Below are 19,867 nucleotides of genomic sequence, written 5' to 3'. Positions count from 1 at the left end.
AGTCAGAACAGATCTCTAATTGCCCTAAAGAACTAGTGGAATTCTGAGTTACACCATAGTAGAAACAGCAGCAGCTGCTCTGCACTAGTGCTCTCACTACTGCTATCACCAGTGGAGATGCACTTTTATTACAGCAACAGTGGAAAATTGTCAGTAAAGAATCAGTGAGACATGGCCTCTGGAGGCTCCGAAAATCCTAAAGGTTTTCTTCTCAGGAATTGTAGATTTGAAAAAAATAGGCTTATGTCCCATCTGCTCCCGATCCAGATAAATTCTTAGCAATGTCTACAATTTTCATTTTCCATCAGAAAGAGACTTGAGAGTTAACACCCCATTGAGATGAATGTAAGGTGGAAAGGTCACAGCCCTCTTTCACATTTTCTGAATGCAGCAGACATCAGTTTGCATTCAGAGGGTTTTCTTCGTAACCATAAGTATTACTAAGGACATCTGTAGAGGTGTAACTACAGAGATAACATACCAGCAGAATCAATTAAGAGTGATGGAGAGACACTCATACACACACCCCATAAGCTCATGGTTTGGGAGTCTGGAATATGGACCAAGACTTGGATACAGTCCCTGATGGTTCCTGTTCATAAAAATGGGAACCCAGCTGTTTGTGCAATAATTTCCACAATCTCATTATTGATATAGCCCTAGCAAAATAATGCTGAGCACCATCCTGAAGAGAAAGCCCAAGAGAGAGAACTTTCTGGCTGAAGAACAAGCTGGGTTTAGATCCAAAAGAGACATGGTGGAGCAAATATTCAATCTGCATGTGCTATGCAAGCTAGTGCTAGTAAACAGCGGGAAGGCGGTCCATGTCCTCATGGATTTTGCTGAAGCAGATGGCATAAGCCTCTTTGGACAATCCTGCGGCTGGTTGGAGTTGGTGAAAATGTAATACAGCAGATACAAAAGCTCTACAGCAGTGCAACGGCTTTGGTGTTTGCGGGGTATGAGCAAAGCAGTTGGTTTGACTTGAGGATAGGAGTCAAGCAAGGCTGCATGCTATTCCTGACCCTTTTCAATGGTTATCTTGAAGAAATTGTAAGAAGAGCCACTGATGGAAACCTACAGGAGGGTGTACACGTGGACAAACAATTAGTCATCTGTGTTTCGCCAGTGATATTGACCTGATTGGATGGTCACAAGAAGAGGTGCAAAAATTTCTAGACAGGGCAGTGAGGAAAGCAGAGAAATTAAATATACAGAGATCAAAGAAAAAGACAAGAGCAATGGTGACATCTAAGTCTGTTGAAAAGGCGAAGATATTCCTACCCACATCTGAGGAGGCACTGGAGTGTGGTGAGCACTCCAAAGAGCTGGGTAGTGTGACGACAAGGGATGCCGAACTCTTAGAGACACCAGACATAGAACTGGATTCATGATGGCTGCTCTAGCAACATTCAACCACATCTGGAGAAGCAAAGGTATTACCATGAAGTATAAAATGACACTGCTGCAGTCTCTTGCCTGCGTGTGCGTGAGATACGGATGCTAAGACAACAGACACCCAAGAGGCTTTCTGCCTTTGAATTGAAATGCTACCGGTGACGGCTGCGCATTAGCTATACCTCCCACAGGACTAACAAGAAGGTAATCACCCGAATTTACAGCATAAATGGAGTGACAGCTGATATCATCAAGACTTTCAGACGAGAATTGGAGTTTGCGGGACACATGGGTTGGATGAGCAGAGGAAGATTGCCAGAGCAAGGTTTGCAGCGATTGGTGTCAAATGCCAGCGGAAGGGGACACCCACAACGAGCGTGGTCTGACGATGTGGCCGGCTGGATGGGAGGCAGTATGGTGCACTTCTTAAGGCTGCGTGAAGACCGTGAAACGTGGCGGAAGATGGCTGGACAGCGACTCCTGCGTGCTGTGATTTTACCATTCATTGCGATGTGATGCGACAGTGCTTTGCACGACACGAATGACAATGAACAACATCGATGCAGAGCCAGCCCCTCACGTACATGAGTTTGCCCCTGTTCATCTCACTTTGGCGAGTTCCCGGGTTAGCTGAGGCAGCATGCTTACTTTCGGCATTTGTAAAGTGCAACAACCACCACGTAATCACCCCAGTGCCAATTTCCTTCAGGTAGCTGGGACATCAGAAACTCTTAGGAAGGGCAGATTATCCCACATCCGCCTACTGAAGGGTTTGTCTCACCTCCTCTGATGCAGCTGGTAGCGACCACTGGCAGAGATAGGTTAGTACACTAGATAGACCTTGGGTCTGATCCACTCTGGCAACTCATTCGTTTTTTCTCATTATCTGCCCAGCTCTACCTGTCTCTAAAGACTTATATTCGTTGCCCCCCTTTCCTTCTCTTTCTCCCTGTCCTTCAAAAGATTCCCCCATGCTGCAGGCATTGTTTCGTCACCGAGCTGTGGATTATTGCACATCTTCAAGCAATCTGCTTGCAAAAGTCGTTGCTCTTTCCACAGTCAAGCAGATGTGTCAAGCCCAAAGAATCATCTCATTTTTGCTTTCATGCTGCTCAGTGAACAAAACAGCCTTAAACCTTTCAGCACCTGATCATTTTAAATGAGCTAGTAAATCTTATAAACAAGAAGCAGCATTTCTCACTAAACATTTATGGAATAGGGTGTGTCTGGTCTCTCAGATATACATCTACAATCGTGTTTGCTGGCTGGCTACACAACATATTGATTCCCTTCTGTCATGCACGTGCAAAGTTCATGTCAGAGAAAAAGAGAAACAAAGATTTACCATTGCAGATTCCATTCTTCACATAAAACCCATGACCACAGTTGGCCACACAGAGCCCGGCATTTAAAACGTGAGACCCGTCCTTGCAGGCCAAGCAGTTGTTCTCTGCAGGCCCCCAGCATGCAGAGCAGGACTCATGACAAGCTTAAAGGAAAAAGATTAACAGATTAATGAAAAACCACATTGCCACTGAGTTTTTAAAAATGAGTTTTGTAGCAATTTGCCTATTTGCACTTTCACTCCTAAAATAACATGGGCTTTTTGTGCTTTCAAAAATCACTGGTGTGTTGAGTTTGGTATTTTCATCTAGGCTAGTCACGCTTTTGGGGAACTCCATTTACATCCCAATTTTGCATCTGCAAAATAGCTACGTGCAATATAGAATAGCGCCTGCGGCTACAATTAGACACTTAGAGGAGCAACTTTGATTATTGTAAAATATACGTATTGGTATAGCATTGACCAGGATTTGGGCTTCATGGTACTAGGTGGAAACAGTCTGCCCTGCATTACATGTAAACAAAACCACCAGATCTTTACAGGCAGACTCCTGCAAGGACCCACGGATATCAATGGAACTACATGAGAGTGCAAAGGTCTGTCCATGAGGATCTGATTGCAAAAGGTGTTGGGGGGTGGGAGGGGGTTCATCTAAGCAAACTGCCATTGCCAAAAAAAAAAAGAAAAAGAAAAAGAAAGGCCACCCTTCTGGAAATGATTTTTACTACCCTCCAAAAACTCTGCATTGATGGCTATGGGCTGCTGAACTCTTCCCCCCCACTGATTCTGTCTGAACAGGGAAGGAATTATGTCATGGAATCATAGTTTGCTGGGAGCTAGTAATTCATGGGGACAGGTTGAAACTGTCTCTTTGTGGCAGGTTCCCATGAAAGTGCACATTGTGCACTGTGAATCTTTTCCCTTATATGGCCAAAAGAAGAGAATGGAAATGCCCTAATTATAATGAGCCGGCTAATATCTTTATCTTTGGGTAAACTCTGCAGTAAGGCCATCACCCAGTAATTGTTTGGATATTCCGGCGCTATATTACATACATACACCATTCAGGCAATAGATATGCTCTCTCTTAAGCAGAAGAAGATACTCGTACATGCACAGGACTCGAGCAACCTTTCAACATACTCATTTTTTTGCAAAGAAATGAATGACTGTATGGAGCTAAATTCTGCTCTCCTACATAGCTGTGAGACCCAATTCACTTTGAGACTATGAGTTTAATTGAGAGGAAAATCCAGCCGACTCTGGTTAGCCTTTCATGGTCTTTGTGTGGTTGTTACATCATGTTAAATCATGCTGCCAGTACTCACACACCCTGTGCAAATTACAGCACTTTCAGAATTAGATTTTTTTTCCTGATTACACCCATATATGTTCTAAAGATTTTCTCAACTTTTTGTCTCACAAGACACGCCTATGCTTGTATTCCCACCCTATGGAAGGTGGGGTGAAACAGAATCCTAAAGGCGTATGTCCTGAACATGCAGACATTCATGAAACCCACCTCTCAGGAAAACACAACTGTGTTTGCCATTTGTAAAGTAAGATGCAATCCTCCAGTGTGGTTATACCGGAGGTTCTGCAGTGATGTTCACATCATCTCAGCAGCACTTGCATTCAGAAATTCAAACGGTATATGAAAGCTATTTCTAACACAGAAGGAGCTGCAATTATGGTACCCAGACTGTATAACACGCAAAAACCAGAAGGCAACAACAACAACTCGTGAGGGAATAAATGATCTGCGTTGGGGAGCTTAAATTTCATTATCTAATGCACATTTATTTAAAGTAGGGATAGCAGAGAAGCCCATTTAAAAAAAAAAAGAACAGACCCATGCTCCGCAGCGATCTGCCCCAGAATAGATGAGAATGGGTTTGTTTCCAATAAAAGAGGAACATGCCTAACTTTTGCAGGGCAAGCGAGGACAGAACGAAGGAGAGGATACTGCAATTAGTGACCAGAGTAGATGGCTGCCACTGATTCTAAACATGTTCATTTCCACAAAAGTAAGAGGTCACTTATTCCCCCCTCCCCCCGATTTATTCCAAGTGTTTTAATTCCTCTTTTATCTGCTGGAGTACACAGCATTCTTCCCTGTTGTTTCTGTTTTATTAACAAGCTGGAGCATCTGTCTAGCTACTTATATCACCCTCATCACCATAGCAGCTGAGAAGCTCCCGACCATTAAGGGATTTTACCCTCACAAAACCCCTTTGAGGCAGAGCAGTGCTATTACCCCCAGTGAACAGATGTGGATCTGAGGTACAGAGAGACTAAGTGACTTGCCCAAGGTCACACAAGAATTGGCCCTAACATTCCTGAGTCCAAGTCCAGTGCTCTGTTCACTAGACCATCCTTCCTCCTCTATCATCCCATCCTACTATCGATTGCTCTTCTCTCTACCCTTTTCTCTCTTCCCCTTCTGTTCCCTTGCAATTTGCTGCTCTCTTCCTCATCTTCTTCCCTCCTGTTTCTTCTTGCCTCACTCTTCCTCCCTTTCTCTGTCCTGATTGCTCTAGAGCATTATGGGCAGTCTGAGTCACACATTTTAAGCCGGAAGAGATCAACACACAGGCTGCAGAATTTCACCAGTAATTCCTGCGGAGAAGGCCATTATTCCATTTCATGGGTGACCACTATCAAGCCCATAAACTTGTGATCAAATTAGAGCAGAGATCCAGGCTCAATTTAAAGATTGCAAATGATGATAAATTTACCACTTTCCTTTGCAAAATTAACCAGTGGTTAATTTCCCTCACTGACAGAAAGTTGTATCTGATTTCCAATTTCAATTTTTCTAACTTCAACTTCCAGCCATTGGATTTTGTTATGCTAAATTTAGGGGGCCCTTGAAATCAGGTGTACTCTTCCTTTGTAGGTACTTACAGGTTGTTATCAAGTCCCCTCTCAACCTTCTCTTCAATATGGTACATGGATGGAGCTCCTTAATTCTCTCATCCTAAAGCAGGTTTTCCAGACCTTGAATCCTTCGTGTAGTACATCTCCAAACACCCTCCAATTTTTCACCATTTTTTTTCAAGCATGGACACCAGAATGAAACACAGTATTGCTGCAGTGGACTCACCAATGCCACATGAGCAAGTTACAACATCTTCCTGACATTCTCATTTACACACTGGAGGACTGCAGAAGCCCTCTGGGACACAGGATCGCATCGGGAGCTCATGGTCAGCTGATTGTCTGCAATGACCCCTAAGTCCTTTCCAGAGTCACTGCTTTCCAAAATAAGCTCCCCATTCTGTAAACATGGCTTATGTTCTCTGCTCCTTAAGGTATGTCCCTGCATTTGGCTGCCTTAAAGCATATGTTATTTTACTGAACCCAGATCAGTCAGGGCAATTAAGATTGCTCTGAATCAGTAACTATTTTTCACCCTCATTTACTGCCCCAACCCCTATCTGCAAAGTGAAACTTACTACAGTCATTGGCAAGTTTCACTTTGAACACAGGCAACAAAGAGGAAGGAATTGGAACAGGATGGGCAAGTTTTAGGCAGGGTGAGTTTCGGGACAGGCAGGATGCAGCACACTTCATTGGAAACCAAGCAGATCCCTGCTCAAGCCAGACGCGGATGCAAACCAGCACTATTTGAAGGTCAGATCCATTTGGTTAAGTACTCCCCCTTCTCCATCTTGCTCTGATTCCCGGTTGCCTCCCCTGCCTTTGGCAATGATCCTGCAAAACCAATGCAGGATCTCAGCAGCTCTGGAAGCCTCTACTAAGGCAGATGTTGTCTTCACATTTTATCTTTCTCTGGGGTGTGATAACTTCTGAGTTATCTCTGATCTAGCAGAGCCAGAGAGAGAGACCTGACAATAACAAGTAGCTCAGCAGAGGCTGCCAGACCTACTGAGAAGATGGAACGAACTTGGCAGGATAGCACCAGGAGCATGGAACCTTTTGGGGTCAGGGCCGTTGGAAGTCAGGGAAGGAAAGAGAAGTATTGAGAGTCTGTGGAACAAGCCAGAGAGCTGATCTTGGAGGAGGGACAAAGGAAGGATCAGGGACCAGTAGCTTGAAGAGTCTGAGGGGGAAGAGGAGGATGAGGAGGGGCAGACTGGTGGAGGCTGAAAGAAGGGAGGGAAAGAAAAAGAATCAAAACTACAGATCATTCTCAGTAAGTTAGCAAACACTCAGGGTCTTCTCTGAATCAAAAATCTGAGTCTCTCAATTCATTTCAGCCAGGTTACCATTGGCAGCGAAGCTAATTGCTCAGATAGGGTTAATGAGTAACTTCCTCAGGTGGCTCCACTGAACGAAGGTATTTGCCAGGAAAGACAGTGATTAGCTTGGCCTCCTTTAAATGCACTGCTGCAGCTGTCAGGTCTACCATGCATGCTGGTGCTGGACTCAGGCTGCGCTAACATGGCTGGCAGCAAAACCCATCCACTTCCATAGTCAAAGAAGCAGCACCTGCATAAGGTATCAGCTGCAGGTCTCCCAATGAATATCAAACATGGCCCAATTCATGCTCTTATATAAACCTTCAGCTCTCACGCCCACAATGACAGGCATCAGGCAATTTCTCTTTGCCTACCTGCCCTGAGGGTTGCTGTTTTAAAAATGCAACAGCTATTGATATCCCCAGGATATCTTTGTTCTGTTGGTCTACAGTAACTTAAACACTGAAGGAAAGTGAATCAATAGAAACTATGTGGTTGCTGGAGAGCAATCTCAGACCGCTCGGCTTTGTTCAGCTCAGATCTTTCTAGAGATAACTGACTGGTGGTGTTGCTTGGAAGGCAGGCCGGAACGCAGAGCATGCATGGGGCCAAGGGAGAGAGGACATGTGCTATGGAACCAAAGAGAAAAAAGTGAGTGTCACATCACGCCCATATTCTTCATAGAAATATGCTTATGATATGAATATGGCATAACTACAATGTATTGGATGCAAAATGGGTCTTTGAGATATCAGTTGAAAGGTTATGATTTATCGAATACGATTATCCTATTTGTATGCATGTATCATGGCTGTATCCAAAGTTAGGAATATAAACACTGTATCAATTGCAAAAGTGTTTGCACCTGGGAAATGCCCACCAGATAGTAGGCCATCAGCCTGAATAGGCCATTAGGAAGAACAATAAGACTCTGAATACACTAATCTCCCACCTTCCTGAGACGCTTCCCAAGTTGCTGCTTTGACACTACAGGGTCAGGTAATCGTGTCACCTGATTCTAGACCCCCATCTTGGGCTTTCAGTGTTTTTCCCTTAAGAGGGGTCAGACTGGGACACAAAAGGTTTTATTAAAGGCTGGAGAGTGAGTTAATCAGGGTCGCTGGTTCTTCACAGAATCCCTGCCCAGGATGACTTCTGGAAACACCTAAAACTGATTTGGGGTGAAGGACTGGGATCCAGGCTGAGAAAGGGCAATCTGTGAAGGGTATATCTGGAGGTTTAAGCTGCAAGCAGTGCAGATTACCTTCAAGAAACTCTGCCACCGGCATAAAACAACATTTAGGGTCAGAAATTACTATTTGTAGACAGTTTCTGTAATGTATTAAGCCTAGTTTGCATGTTTTGCTTTATTTGCTCAGTAATCTGCTTTAATCTGTTTGCTGTCCCTTATAATCACTTAAAATCTGTCTTTTGTAGTTAATAAACTTGTCTTTGTTTTCTATAAACCAGTTTGTACAATTCATATCTAGGGAAGGAGAGGCAAAACACTGTGCATATCTCCCTCCAGATTGAGGGAGGGGACCATTTTTTATGAGCTTGCGCCGTACAGATCTCTCTAATCAGCACAAGACAATATTATTTTGGATTTACACCCTAAAGGAGGTGTGCACAGGAGTGCTGGGTAAATCCCCGAGCTGAATCTTCCCACACAGAGCTGATTTCAGTCTGTCTGCAGCTAGGTGTGGCCTTACCTGTGTGTGTGCTAGAGAAGGCTTGAGGGCTTGGCACAGCAAGGACAGGATGAGGAAAAGCCCAGGCTGGTGGAACGGGCGGGCTCAACGGGACCCCAGTATATCAGGTGGCATCCTGAACAGGGGGTCCACCCCGTCACATGAGGACCCTACAGGGTTGGGCCAGAAGCCAAAGGGGCTTTCTATACTTCAAATGGCCTATTTCCTCTGCTTAATTTAAACATTTTGTTGTACAGAGAGCTGTTCCATCTAGGAAACAAACTCTGTTCCATTTTTTCATTGATAGTATAGGATACCTTATCCTTCCACTTGTCTTCCACAGCATATATCTTTGTTCTCTAAAGAGACCCAGCAAATGTTGAGTGCACAGATTCTCTGTGAATGCCCACCAAATCACCCTCCAGCGGCTATATTACCCATCCTCTCACCTCTTCCCCCAAAAACATATAGGAGGAAAGAGGGCTGGGTGTGGGGAAGGGGAGTGGGTAAGATTTTGTTTGGGAGTGAGACATGGAAGGTTGTAGACACTGCTGATTTTGAAAGCAGGGATTATGCAAACAAAGCCATTTTCAGTGACTCCAAGCTGTCAGGATGTAGTCCTCCTGAATTGGTTTTTTGTCCTTTATCGTCACAAGTGGTGACACAAATGTATCGTTATGAAGGTTCACAGTGTGCCTGGCCCTGCAGAGAGAGAGTGCAAGGACTCCATAGGTATGGCTACACAGCAAAGAAAACCCTGTTGCTGGCCTGTACCTGCTGACTTGGGCTCGAGCTGTGGGACTGTTTCATTGCTATGTAGATTCCTGGGTTTGGGCTGGCAGGGTCCCAGAGCCCGGGCTCCAACCGAAGCCCAGATGAAACAGCCCCGCAATCTGAGCCCGAGTCTGCTGGCACAGGCCAGCTGCGGGTGCCTAGTTGCTTGCTGTGTAGACCAACCCCATGAGTCGGACACCAGCCATGCTGACCCATTCCCCAGAAGAGCAGAGTCAGTGGAGCTGGCAGTGTACAGAGGAGGCCATATGCTGTATCTTCTCAAAGAGGGGCAGCAGCAGCTAGACTCCCAAAGGCATCGTCTTCCCCCAAATGCTCCCACTGAGCCAATGAACTTTCAACATCACTGTAAAACAGCCAGGCCCTTTTGAACCACCTTAGGCGTGCTTGCCTCATCCCATGATAGTACTTACTGCTTCTACGCACCTATTTTCATCAGCACAAGTGATGGCCATAAAGCTGAGCATACAGGGAATTGTGTCTGCTCACTGGCAAGTGCACAAACTTGCAGACCCCAAACCCAACAAGATGTCATAACCCTCATCACAGAAAGATATCAACGTCACCGTGAGGTGCAGCAGGTGAATATTGTTTTCTCCATTTTACAGAGGGGGAAACGGATATGCAGACGACCCAACTTTTCAAAGTCCCTAGTGAGCACAAGCACCTCAATTTTTGGGTGTCCAACTGGAGAGACCTTAAAGGAGCCTGATTTTTAGGAAGTTCTAAGCACCCACACTCAGAAAATCAGGCCCCTTTCAGCCATCTTCAGCTTGATACCCAAAAATCAAGGCACTCAAAACCACCGGCCGCTGTAGGCTCACGAGACTCGCTCACAGTCATACAGCAAACCTGTGTCAAGAGCTGATCATGGGGAACTCAGATCTCCTGACTTCCAAGCCTTTGCTTTTCCCATTAGACTAAACTTCCTTCTACAACATAGCAAGCCATAACGAGGTCACCATCAGCCTTATCACTGACTGGCTTATCAATTATTGGTTTCAGTGATTTGCTTATTATATATAAATGAGCTCATTCGGGTAACAGAGGACAACACAGGTGGTGAAAATCTTCTCCCTATTGATTTTTCAGGACTATATTGTAAGCTTCAAGGAGCCTTCCTACAGTCTAGTACTCTCAGTTTTGTTTCTTTATATTTCAAGAGGGGAAAGGGAGGCCCCTTCCCCCCGTTCACTTAATTCTTCATGGATGGATGAGTCTTTTTCAAATTTTGGTTTCACTTCAGTGCTAAATTAGGAGCATTCCAATGCTGCCAAGTTAAAGGGTTTGATCCACCTCTCTGTTACTCTAGGTTTACGAGTTCCAGCAGTATAAAACTGGGTGTAGAACAGAGCTGAGCCATGCTCAATGTTTTCAAGAGAAAAAAACTCTCGCAAAGCACTGGCTTCCTCCTTGAGGAAAAGAAACCCATGCATTTATAAAAGCATCTGTGCTCAAGATTAATATGAGTCTGCCCGGAATCACTAGTAAATGTGGCATAACTGACATGTTTCATTAAAGCTGTTTGACTAAAGCATAGTGCTTCCTGCGCTCAGCCATTTAACTCCTTTTCAGTTGGTCACAATTCAGAATAAAAATTCATTTAAAGTTTCTTTCCTCAAAAGATTTCTCAGAAATCCCATCTGCATCACTGCAGGTGTGACGATCACAAGCCGTTTTGTGACTGCAAGAGATTAACACTAACGGCGTCGTAAAAGGAACTCATGGAATTATTTGAGAAATAGTTGCCTGACTTGACTTTTTTTGTCGACAATTCTGCCCTGGATATCTAAATGACTCATAAACTGAACAGTTCGTTGCAAGGTAGTGCTAGCTACCTGAAGTAATTCTATTTAGCAATACCGAGACCTCTGTTCTCAAAAGATGAGCTTCTATAACTAAGATAGTCTAAAGAACCAATAATAAAGAGTCTAGGGAGTCATTAATAAAAATCCAAGCACTTTGGTATGATGTAGGCTTTGTCTGTTACAATCAGGTTACATATTTCAATATTCTCATTTGGATAGGACAAAGCAGCACCGCCAGAGTTTTGTCTAGACTTTGCAGGGAGCATTAATCCTGAAAATGTGCGTAAGTGAGTTGCAGGAGAAAGCAAGAATGGGGGCACTGAAGACGGCAAGTCCTTCACCTGTCTTGCATTTCAGGGCAGAGGTCCTTCTTTTTCACTCACTTGACTTTTCTTCTCTCAGCCTTTTCCTTATTCATTTCTGTCTCATCTCAGCACAGCAGACTCCATGTGTCACTCTGCTCTGCCTCGGTCTCTCACTGATCCCGTGAATATTAATCACGCAGTTAGTTCTCTGAATAAGCCTCCTCACTGATTTTCAATTTCCCTTTTTCCTTCGTGGCTTTACTGTTTTACAGCAAAACAAACCCCATTATTAGAGCTGGGGGGAGGGGGAGAAACCCACCACATCAAACCAATTCAGTCAAATGTTCTTTTTAGTTTTAGATTTTTTTTTTTTAAAAGAAGAACTAAAGTGATGAAGCAAGACTGAATCTTTGTGGCTTGTTCATATACTGCAGAAAGCAGTCCTGCAAAGGCAGAAGGATGGACTAGGTAATCTGTTCTCACAGGTCTTTTCCCTTTCTAGGGTCAGATCCTCTACACCAATTTATACCACTTGAGGATCTGATCAATCCTATATATGATTCTATTGACAAACTTACTGCAGACGTTAATAAAACATGCTGCTTCCTGGACAGCTGAAGGACAGTTTGGACAACCTGACTGCATGTATACGAAAACAAAGAGCATACAAAGAAAGGTTGGATGGAAATGAATTATGGAATGGGTCTGAAATTTGAGGCTTTCTCTGCCAGTTTTATTTTATGCAGAAAATGCAGCCGGGCAGAACTAAAGCAAATTGGTTTAATTCCCCGGAGGAAACATGAACAAATTTTCCCAGCAATTTTCCACTCCAGGCATGCATGGGTACGAACATGGATGGAATGCAAAGCCAGTTCACTGCAAACTGGCAATAAAATGAAACATTAGCCTTTTCCAGCTGCCTTTACAGTGCATGGCCATTGCCACTTAAAAGACCAGGAGCAGGCAGAAAGGGAATGGTAAAATAAAACAAACTAAAAGATTAATTAGAACTTGGATTGCAAATTCTTTTAGGCTGGGGACTGCCTTTTCATTATATGTGTGTACAGCACCTGGCACAATGGGGCCCAGATCTTTAATCGGGGTATCTAGAGGTTGATCCAATTCTATTACTCAAAGATAAGGTCATTCAGCCCTGGTCTACACTGGGGGGGATCGATCTAAGTTATGCAACTTCAGCTACATGACTAACGTAGCTGAAGTTGATGTACTTTTAGATCGACTTACCGTGGTGTCTTCACCACGGTAAGTCAACTGCTGCCGCTCCCCTGTCGACTCCGCTGCGCCTCTCATGGTGCTGGAGTTGACGGGAGAGCGCTCGGGGTTGATTTATTGCGTCTAGAGTAGACGCGATAAATCGATCCCCACTGGATCGATCGCTGCCCGCCAATCCGGCAGGTAGTGAAGACATACCCTTAGACGGGAGCATTCAAAACCTGAAATCTATCGTAAACCCTTTGGGCCAGACAGTTATAGAAAAGCAGTGGTCAAGAATCCAACTCCTGCTTTAGATCTCAATTCAGCAAAGGCACTTCAGCATGTGCTTTACTTTGAGCAACTGGGTATTTCCACAGAAGTCATTAGGACTGCGCAGGTGCTTGAAGCCCACATGCGTGCAGGTGCTTGGCTGAACTGGTCTCAGAAAGAATTACAGCCCCTCTAAAAAGGCCAATATCACAAGGGGAGAAGTGCTGACTTTAAATATCTGTCAGGATGAAAGAGGCTGAATCACAGTTTGGACAAAGAAAAAATATTTCAAAGGAATCGGACAGAAAGCCCCACCTTCCCTATCCTAATCCCAACCTTTAGAAACGTGCAGAGATACACTCATTTAGAGACACTTTCCACTGTTCTGTAGAACTCGTGATTAACAGAGTAAGAGTCCCTAAATATTCCTGATGCGAACAGCTACCACAAGAGATGTTCTGGGAAGGAGAAGTGTGAAAAGCAAGAAAATATCACCAAAGAGGAAAGGATGTTTGTGTGTGACTCTGGCTACCTGCCATATCCCATGTCGCTCTCTAATTCGCTCTAATAAACACCTGCACTGCAGCCTCCTTGTGAGGGCTGATTTCATTAGCTGTAGTTTAGCCTGTGCTGGAAACAAAGTATACACCAAAGAATCGGATTCCAGTAAATGGCTATGGATTTTAGGTCAATGGTAAAATATAGCAGTTCTCTCACCCTCCCAAGAGCAAGACACAATAACATTTCCCTGGGAGAAACTTCTGAATTGAAATAGGACTGATTCAATCACAGTGTTGAGAAGTAGGGATTTCAGAAGCAGATGGTTAAAGAGTGCATTCTTCTCCCATTTGCCATCATCTTAACGTTACATGATTCTGTTATTTTGTGGCGTTACGGCACTGAAAACTTTTGTCCTCATGTTGGCAATGGATCTCTAAACACAGACTCTGCACTGTAGCTTAGACATGTGGCTGTTTTACCAGGCAGCCCTATTTGTAAGTTACCTGCACAGTGGAGGTGATCCTGGAAGAATCCATCCCCACACAATGTCACACATTGCCCGTACTTCATCAGCAGGGATCCCTGACATGAGGTACACTCAAACCCATTGGTGCAAGTGGAGCACGTCTCCATGCAGGCTGCCCACACAAAACAAAGGGAAAAAGAGACAGCGTTACCTTAACAAGTCATTGTGCACTGATACTGATCTGTGCATGGTCAGTCTGCAGGCTAAATTCAGGGACGCATCCCTATGCAGGAAAAGCATTTGAGACTAAAGATGGTTGAAAAAAACTGGTTCCTTTTTTTGCTGAAATTTTTTGAAACTCTAAATTTTCCAACGAGCTCTAGTTTAGACCAGCTGAAATCAATAGGACATAAAGAGATGCTTTGTGCTTTCCTGAATCCAGGACTGAAAGACTAACCTTACTGATATCCAATTTGGTGTTGTGTTTCCACATCCATAAGAGATAACAAGGAGGAAGGTTTTCATACAATAACAGTCCATGACTGGGAGGCAACGTGAATAAGCAGTCCTCCAGGACTAAAGCAAAAGCCTGAAGGAAATCCAATCAGCTGAGATTGGAACATAGGCTATACCTAAGCAAACCCCAGCATCCCGATAGAATCCAGAATCACAGCTCCCCACACAGCGTCCATTCTGGAGCCACTTGGTTGCATCGCGGCAGACATCACAGTGATCAAAGGACCGAGAGCAGGTCAAGCAGTCTGAGTGGCATTGCACTAGCATGAAGAACAAAAAAGAAAGAAGCTGTCAGCACTGTGTGCCTTGTGTCAAGAAGTCTGGAAATAACACATACGCTATAGTCAAAGCAAAACTCAGTTCATGGCCTCTCTGCTAATGGCTCAAGGCATTGTCTCATAAATTGCATGCGATCAGTTAAATGCTGCATTTTATTGGACTGGGTAAGTAAGCATTGCATTTAATTCAAGTTCTCCAGCTTGGTGTTAAACAGTCCATTCACAATCCATGTTGTCTCTTTTCATTGATATTCTTATACCATCAGGAATTAATGGCCCACAGCAATTGGAACTTGAGTTACCTCAGGCCATATCCCGTAACAAAGTCAATGGGAGTTTGGCCAAGTCAGCTTGGAGCAGGGGTTGCAGGCTTAGTGATGCAGAGAGATCACCTGACGGGACAGGGTTACGACAAGATATTTCCCTACAGTAGGTGTTTCTCACACTACAAGGCTGGCCTCCATGTGGTGGCCAAGGGACTGAATATTTTTTCTTTATTGCTGAATCATTTTTACCTAAATAAACAGAGAATGGTCTCCTCTGTCCCTATGCACACGTAGCAGCGTCTCCACTGCTTGACAATCACCTTACTGCTGAGAGAGATAGGGCACAGTTTAGGCTCCATTCAGGAGCGAAGCTCTCTGCACTAATCCAAAGTGTTCCCTGAAAGTAGAACCAGCTGCTGTCCCATGAGCAGGCCTCAGCTTAGAAAGAGCGACACTACGCACTGGGTAGGGGAGTGTGGGTTTCCCCCCCAAAGCGCATCTGTCAGAGACCAGTAATTTACAATGGCTTCATGAAAACATTTGGGTGAGGGAAGCTCTTCCCCTGCTATAGTTTGTGGGAAGGTGGGGACAACGCCGTGGCAGAGTTTGGAGAACTCTGGGCTAAACAGTTAAAATTTTGGAAGGTTTTACAGGATCATCAGCCTGGACCCTGCATTTCAAAACTCTCATTGCCTCTGTTGCAGCATGGAGAGACGTAGTGGGCGGGTCCGTGGAAAGGAGATTTCAAGGGGAGCAGGGAGTATGCAGAACACAGGCTTGGTTCTATACAGCCCCAGGCAATGATCTCCGCAGATCGTATTTTCCAAAGAGCTCAGCACGCAGTTAGGCACCTAAACGAAGTCAGCAGAATTTCAAAAGCACTCAGCACCCAGTGAGAGATAAAAAGGCATCTTTTACAAAGTGGAAGTCAAATCCTAGTGAGGTAACTAGAAAGGAGCATAAACACTGCCAAATTAAATGTAAAAATGTAATAAGAAAAGCCAAAAAGGAGTTTGAAGAACAGCTAGCCAAAAACTCAAAAGGTAATAACAAAATGTTTAAGTAAAGTATATCAGAAGCAGGAAGCCTGCTAAACAACCAGTGGGGCCCCTGGACGATCGAGATACAAAAGGAGCACTTAAAGACGATAAAGTCATCACAGAGAAACTAAATGAATTCTTTGCTTCAGTCTTCACGGCTGAGGATGTTAGGGAGATTCCCAAACCTGATCCGTCTTTTGTAGGTGACAAATCTGAGGAATTGTCACAGATTGAAGTGTCACTAGAGGAGGTTTTGGAATTAATTGAGAAACTTAACAGTAACAAGTCACCGAGACCAGATGGCATTCACCCAAGAGTTCTGGAAGAACCCAAATGTGAAATTGCGGAACTATTAACTATGGTTTGTAACCTGTCCTTTAAATTAGCTATTGTACCCAATGACTGGAAGATAGCTAATGTAACGCCAATATTTAAGAAGGGCTCTAGAGGTGATCCTGGCAACTACAAACTGGTAAGTCTAACGTCAGTACCAGGCAAATTAGTTGAAACAACAGTAAAGAATAAAATTGTCAGACACATAGAAGAACATAAATTGTTGCACAAAAGTCAACATGGTTTCTGTAAAGGGAGATCATGTCTTGCTAATCTATTAGAGTTCTTTAAGGGGGTCAACAAACATGTGGACAAGGCGGATCCAGTGGACATAGTGTACTTAGATTTCCAGAAAGCCTTTGACAAGGTTCCTCACTAAAGGCTCTTATGTAAATTAAGTTGTCATGGGATAAGAGGGAAGATCCTTTAATGGATTGAGAACTGGTTAAAAGACAGGGAACGAAGGGTAGGAATAAATGGTAAATTTTCAGAATGGAGAGGGGTAACTAGTGGTGTTCCCCAAGGGTCAGTCCTAGGACCAATCCTATTCAACTTATTCATAAACGACCTGGAGAAAGGGGTAAACAGTGAGGTGGCAAAGTTTGCAGATGATACTAAACTGCTCAAGACAGTCAAGACCAAAGCAGACTGTGAAGAACTTCAAAAAGATCTCACAAAACTAAGCGATTGGGCAACAAAATGGCAAATGAAATTTAGTGTGGATAAATGTAAAGTAATGCACATTGGAAAAAATAACCCCAACTATACATACAAGATGATGGGAGCTAATTTAGCTACAACTAATCAGGAGAAAGATCTTGGAGTCATCGTGGATAGTTCTCTGAAGATGTCCACGCAGTGTGCAGCAACCGTCAAAAAAGCAAACGGGATGTTAGGAATCATCAAAAAAGGGATAGAGAATAAGATGGAGAATATCTTATTGCCCTTATATAAATCCACGGTACGCCCACATCTTGAATACTGCGTGCAGATGTGGTCCCCTCATCTCAAAAAAGATATACTGGCATTAGAAAAGGTTCAGAAAAGGGCAACTAAAATGATTAGGGGTTTGGAACAGGTCCCATATGAGGAGAGATTAAAGAGGCTAGGATTTTTCAGCTTGGAAAAGAGGAGACTAAGGGGGGATATGATAGAGGTCTATAAAATCATGAGTGGTGTGGAGAAAGTGAATAAGGAAAAGTTATTTACTTGTTCCCATAATATAAGAACTAGGGGCCACCAAATGAAATTAATGGGTAGCAGGTTTAAAACAAAAGGAAGTTCTTTTTCACTCAGCGCACACTCAACCTGTGGAAATCCTTGCCTGAGGAGGTTGTGAAGGCTAGGACTATACCGGGGTTTAAAAGAGAACTGGATAAATTCATGGAGGTTAAGTCCATTAATGTCTATTAGCCAGGATGGGCAAGGAATGGCGTCCCTAGCCTCTGTTTGCCAGAGGGTGAAGATAGATGGAGGACAGAGATCACTAGATCATTACCTGTTAGGTTCACTCCCTTTGGGACACCTGGCATTGGCCACTGTCGGTAAACAGGATACGGGGCTGGATGGACCCTTGGTCTGACCCAGTATGGCCTTTCTTATGTTCTTATGTTTCTTATGTTCACCCAGCAGCTCCTATTGATACGAATGAGAACTTCTGGTGCCAGGAATATTTTAAAACCTGCCCCCCTCATTGAAGTGCCCTCATGCGAGCTGAGCTCTTTGGAAAATCCAGCCCAGAAAATATAGACCTGTTAATACGATGCAGTGTTTTCAAATCACAGACACACTTTCTCCCAAATCTGTTCCCATTAGCTTAGCATCTGAACTCCTCACAGTCTTTCGTTAATTTATCCCCACAACACCCCTGCAAGGAAGGGCTGTGCTATTATTCCCATTGTACAGATGGGGAACTGAGTCACAGAGAGACTAAGGCTAAACATTTTTAAAGCCCCTAAATGACTTTGGCACTTAGAAGCCTAAGTCTCACTGGAAGTCAAGGGGACCGAATAGCTGTCACTTTTGAAAATGGGACTTCAGGGATAACATTTTCAAAAGCCACGGAGCAGTTTGCCCAAGTTTACAAGGGAAGTCTGTAATAAATCAGGAAATTGAACTTGGGTCTCCCAGGCTAACCCCCTCCCACTTTCTCTTTTCTTATGCCCAAAGAGCTCCCCTTCGGTAGCCTGCGAGATGTCTCTACGTTTAGGTGGCCTGTCCCAAAGGCTTTGCCTTTTGGATTTACAAACGCTTTTTTTTTTTTGTCCGTTCAACAAATACGCTTTAAATATTTATCTGACAAGCACTCTGAGCCACTTCTGCAATGACAGCATAATTAAACTGCTAAAGCTGTTTTCTTTTTCTTGTGACAAACTGGAGCTCTCTGATTAACCAAAGCCCGTTGAGTGCAACACGAGCGGCTGCCAATACAGAAAATTAGGAATCTGCAGATAAAACCGACCAACTATGAAATGGAAACGAAGGGGAAATGACAACATCCTGTGGGAAAAATAATTTATATGAAACATTGCTCCATAGCCAAAGCTATTCAAATGTTTCCAGATAATTATTAACTGGCTCTAATTCGACTCCAGGTGAACTGGAAGTGGCATTACAGTATAAGAGAGCACATTTTTTTAAAGGAAATTAATCATATGCCCATAAACTTGTTATAATTGAGAGAGAAAGTGCACGAGCCTTTTTTTGTTTGTTAGAAGATTTCAGAGTTTTTTTAAAAAGGAATGAAAAACATTTCCAGGACAACAGTCTCCAAGTAGCAATTCTTTTTACTTTGCCAAAGGATGGCTCTGAGGGTCCTGATCCAATTCCACTGAAGTCAGAAGGAGCCTTTGGCTTGAGTCCTGAACCTATCCTGAAATCTTATTTAGATTATATAGAGGGGGTGGATAATTACTGATCACCAAACCAAACAGACACAGCAAAGCTGAAATCAAAACAGTTGTCGCAAGAACGTTGATAATACTGAGAAGCCCGAGGAATACGAGGGCTAAGTTGTGTGACCTTTACTCACACTGGTAAGCACCTACGCGTACCCCCAATGAAGTTAACAGTATTCATAGAATCCTAGAATATCAGGGTCGGAAGGGACCTCAGGAGGACACCTAGTCCAACCCCCTGCTCAAAGCAGGACCAATCCCCAACTAAATCTGATGCTCAGATTAACCAGTGTGAGTAAGGATTGCACAATCAAACCCCTAATGTCCGCTTGTACTTCCTGTGACCCAGAGAGCCAACAGGCAGATGGCACAGGGAAGTGCATGGGGTTTTACAGAGATCCTCTGGGTTGGCTATCAGCATAATAGGTCAACAAAGGGTGGCATCTGAGGTCTCTACCAAGAGCCAGTTGCCCACTGGTCATTGTAATCACTGAGAAATGTCTGTACGGATAATATTAAGGAATTATGTATCCATACTGAA

The 19,867-nt window shown here is 43.8% G+C and overlaps 1 protein-coding gene across 5 annotated transcripts in view; it reads right to left on the bottom strand.

Annotated features, from left to right (window-relative positions):
• Positions 1-19,867, bottom strand: part of FRAS1 (Fraser extracellular matrix complex subunit 1) — a 299,449-nt gene that overhangs the window by 139,202 nt on the left and 140,380 nt on the right. For 4 of the 5 annotated variants that reach the window (XM_073340462.2, XM_073340465.2, XM_073340463.2 and 1 more), the window contains 3 exons: positions 14,629-14,772; positions 14,034-14,168; positions 2,744-2,887 (listed from right to left, as the gene is read on the bottom strand). In XM_073340462.2, coding sequence (XP_073196563.2) covers positions 2,744-2,887; positions 14,034-14,168; positions 14,629-14,772 — 423 coding nt within the window. Of the gene's footprint in view, positions 1-2,743; positions 2,888-14,033; positions 14,169-14,453; positions 14,508-14,628; positions 14,773-19,867 lie in introns of those variants that run through there. The other variant, XM_073340469.2, reaches the window with a different exon arrangement.

This window comes from Lepidochelys kempii, chromosome 4, assembly GCF_965140285.1.
Source record: "Lepidochelys kempii isolate rLepKem1 chromosome 4, rLepKem1.hap1, whole genome shotgun sequence".
Lineage (NCBI taxonomy): Eukaryota > Metazoa > Chordata > Testudines > Cheloniidae > Lepidochelys > Lepidochelys kempii.
This window is presented reverse-complemented; position numbering and strand designations above follow the sequence as displayed.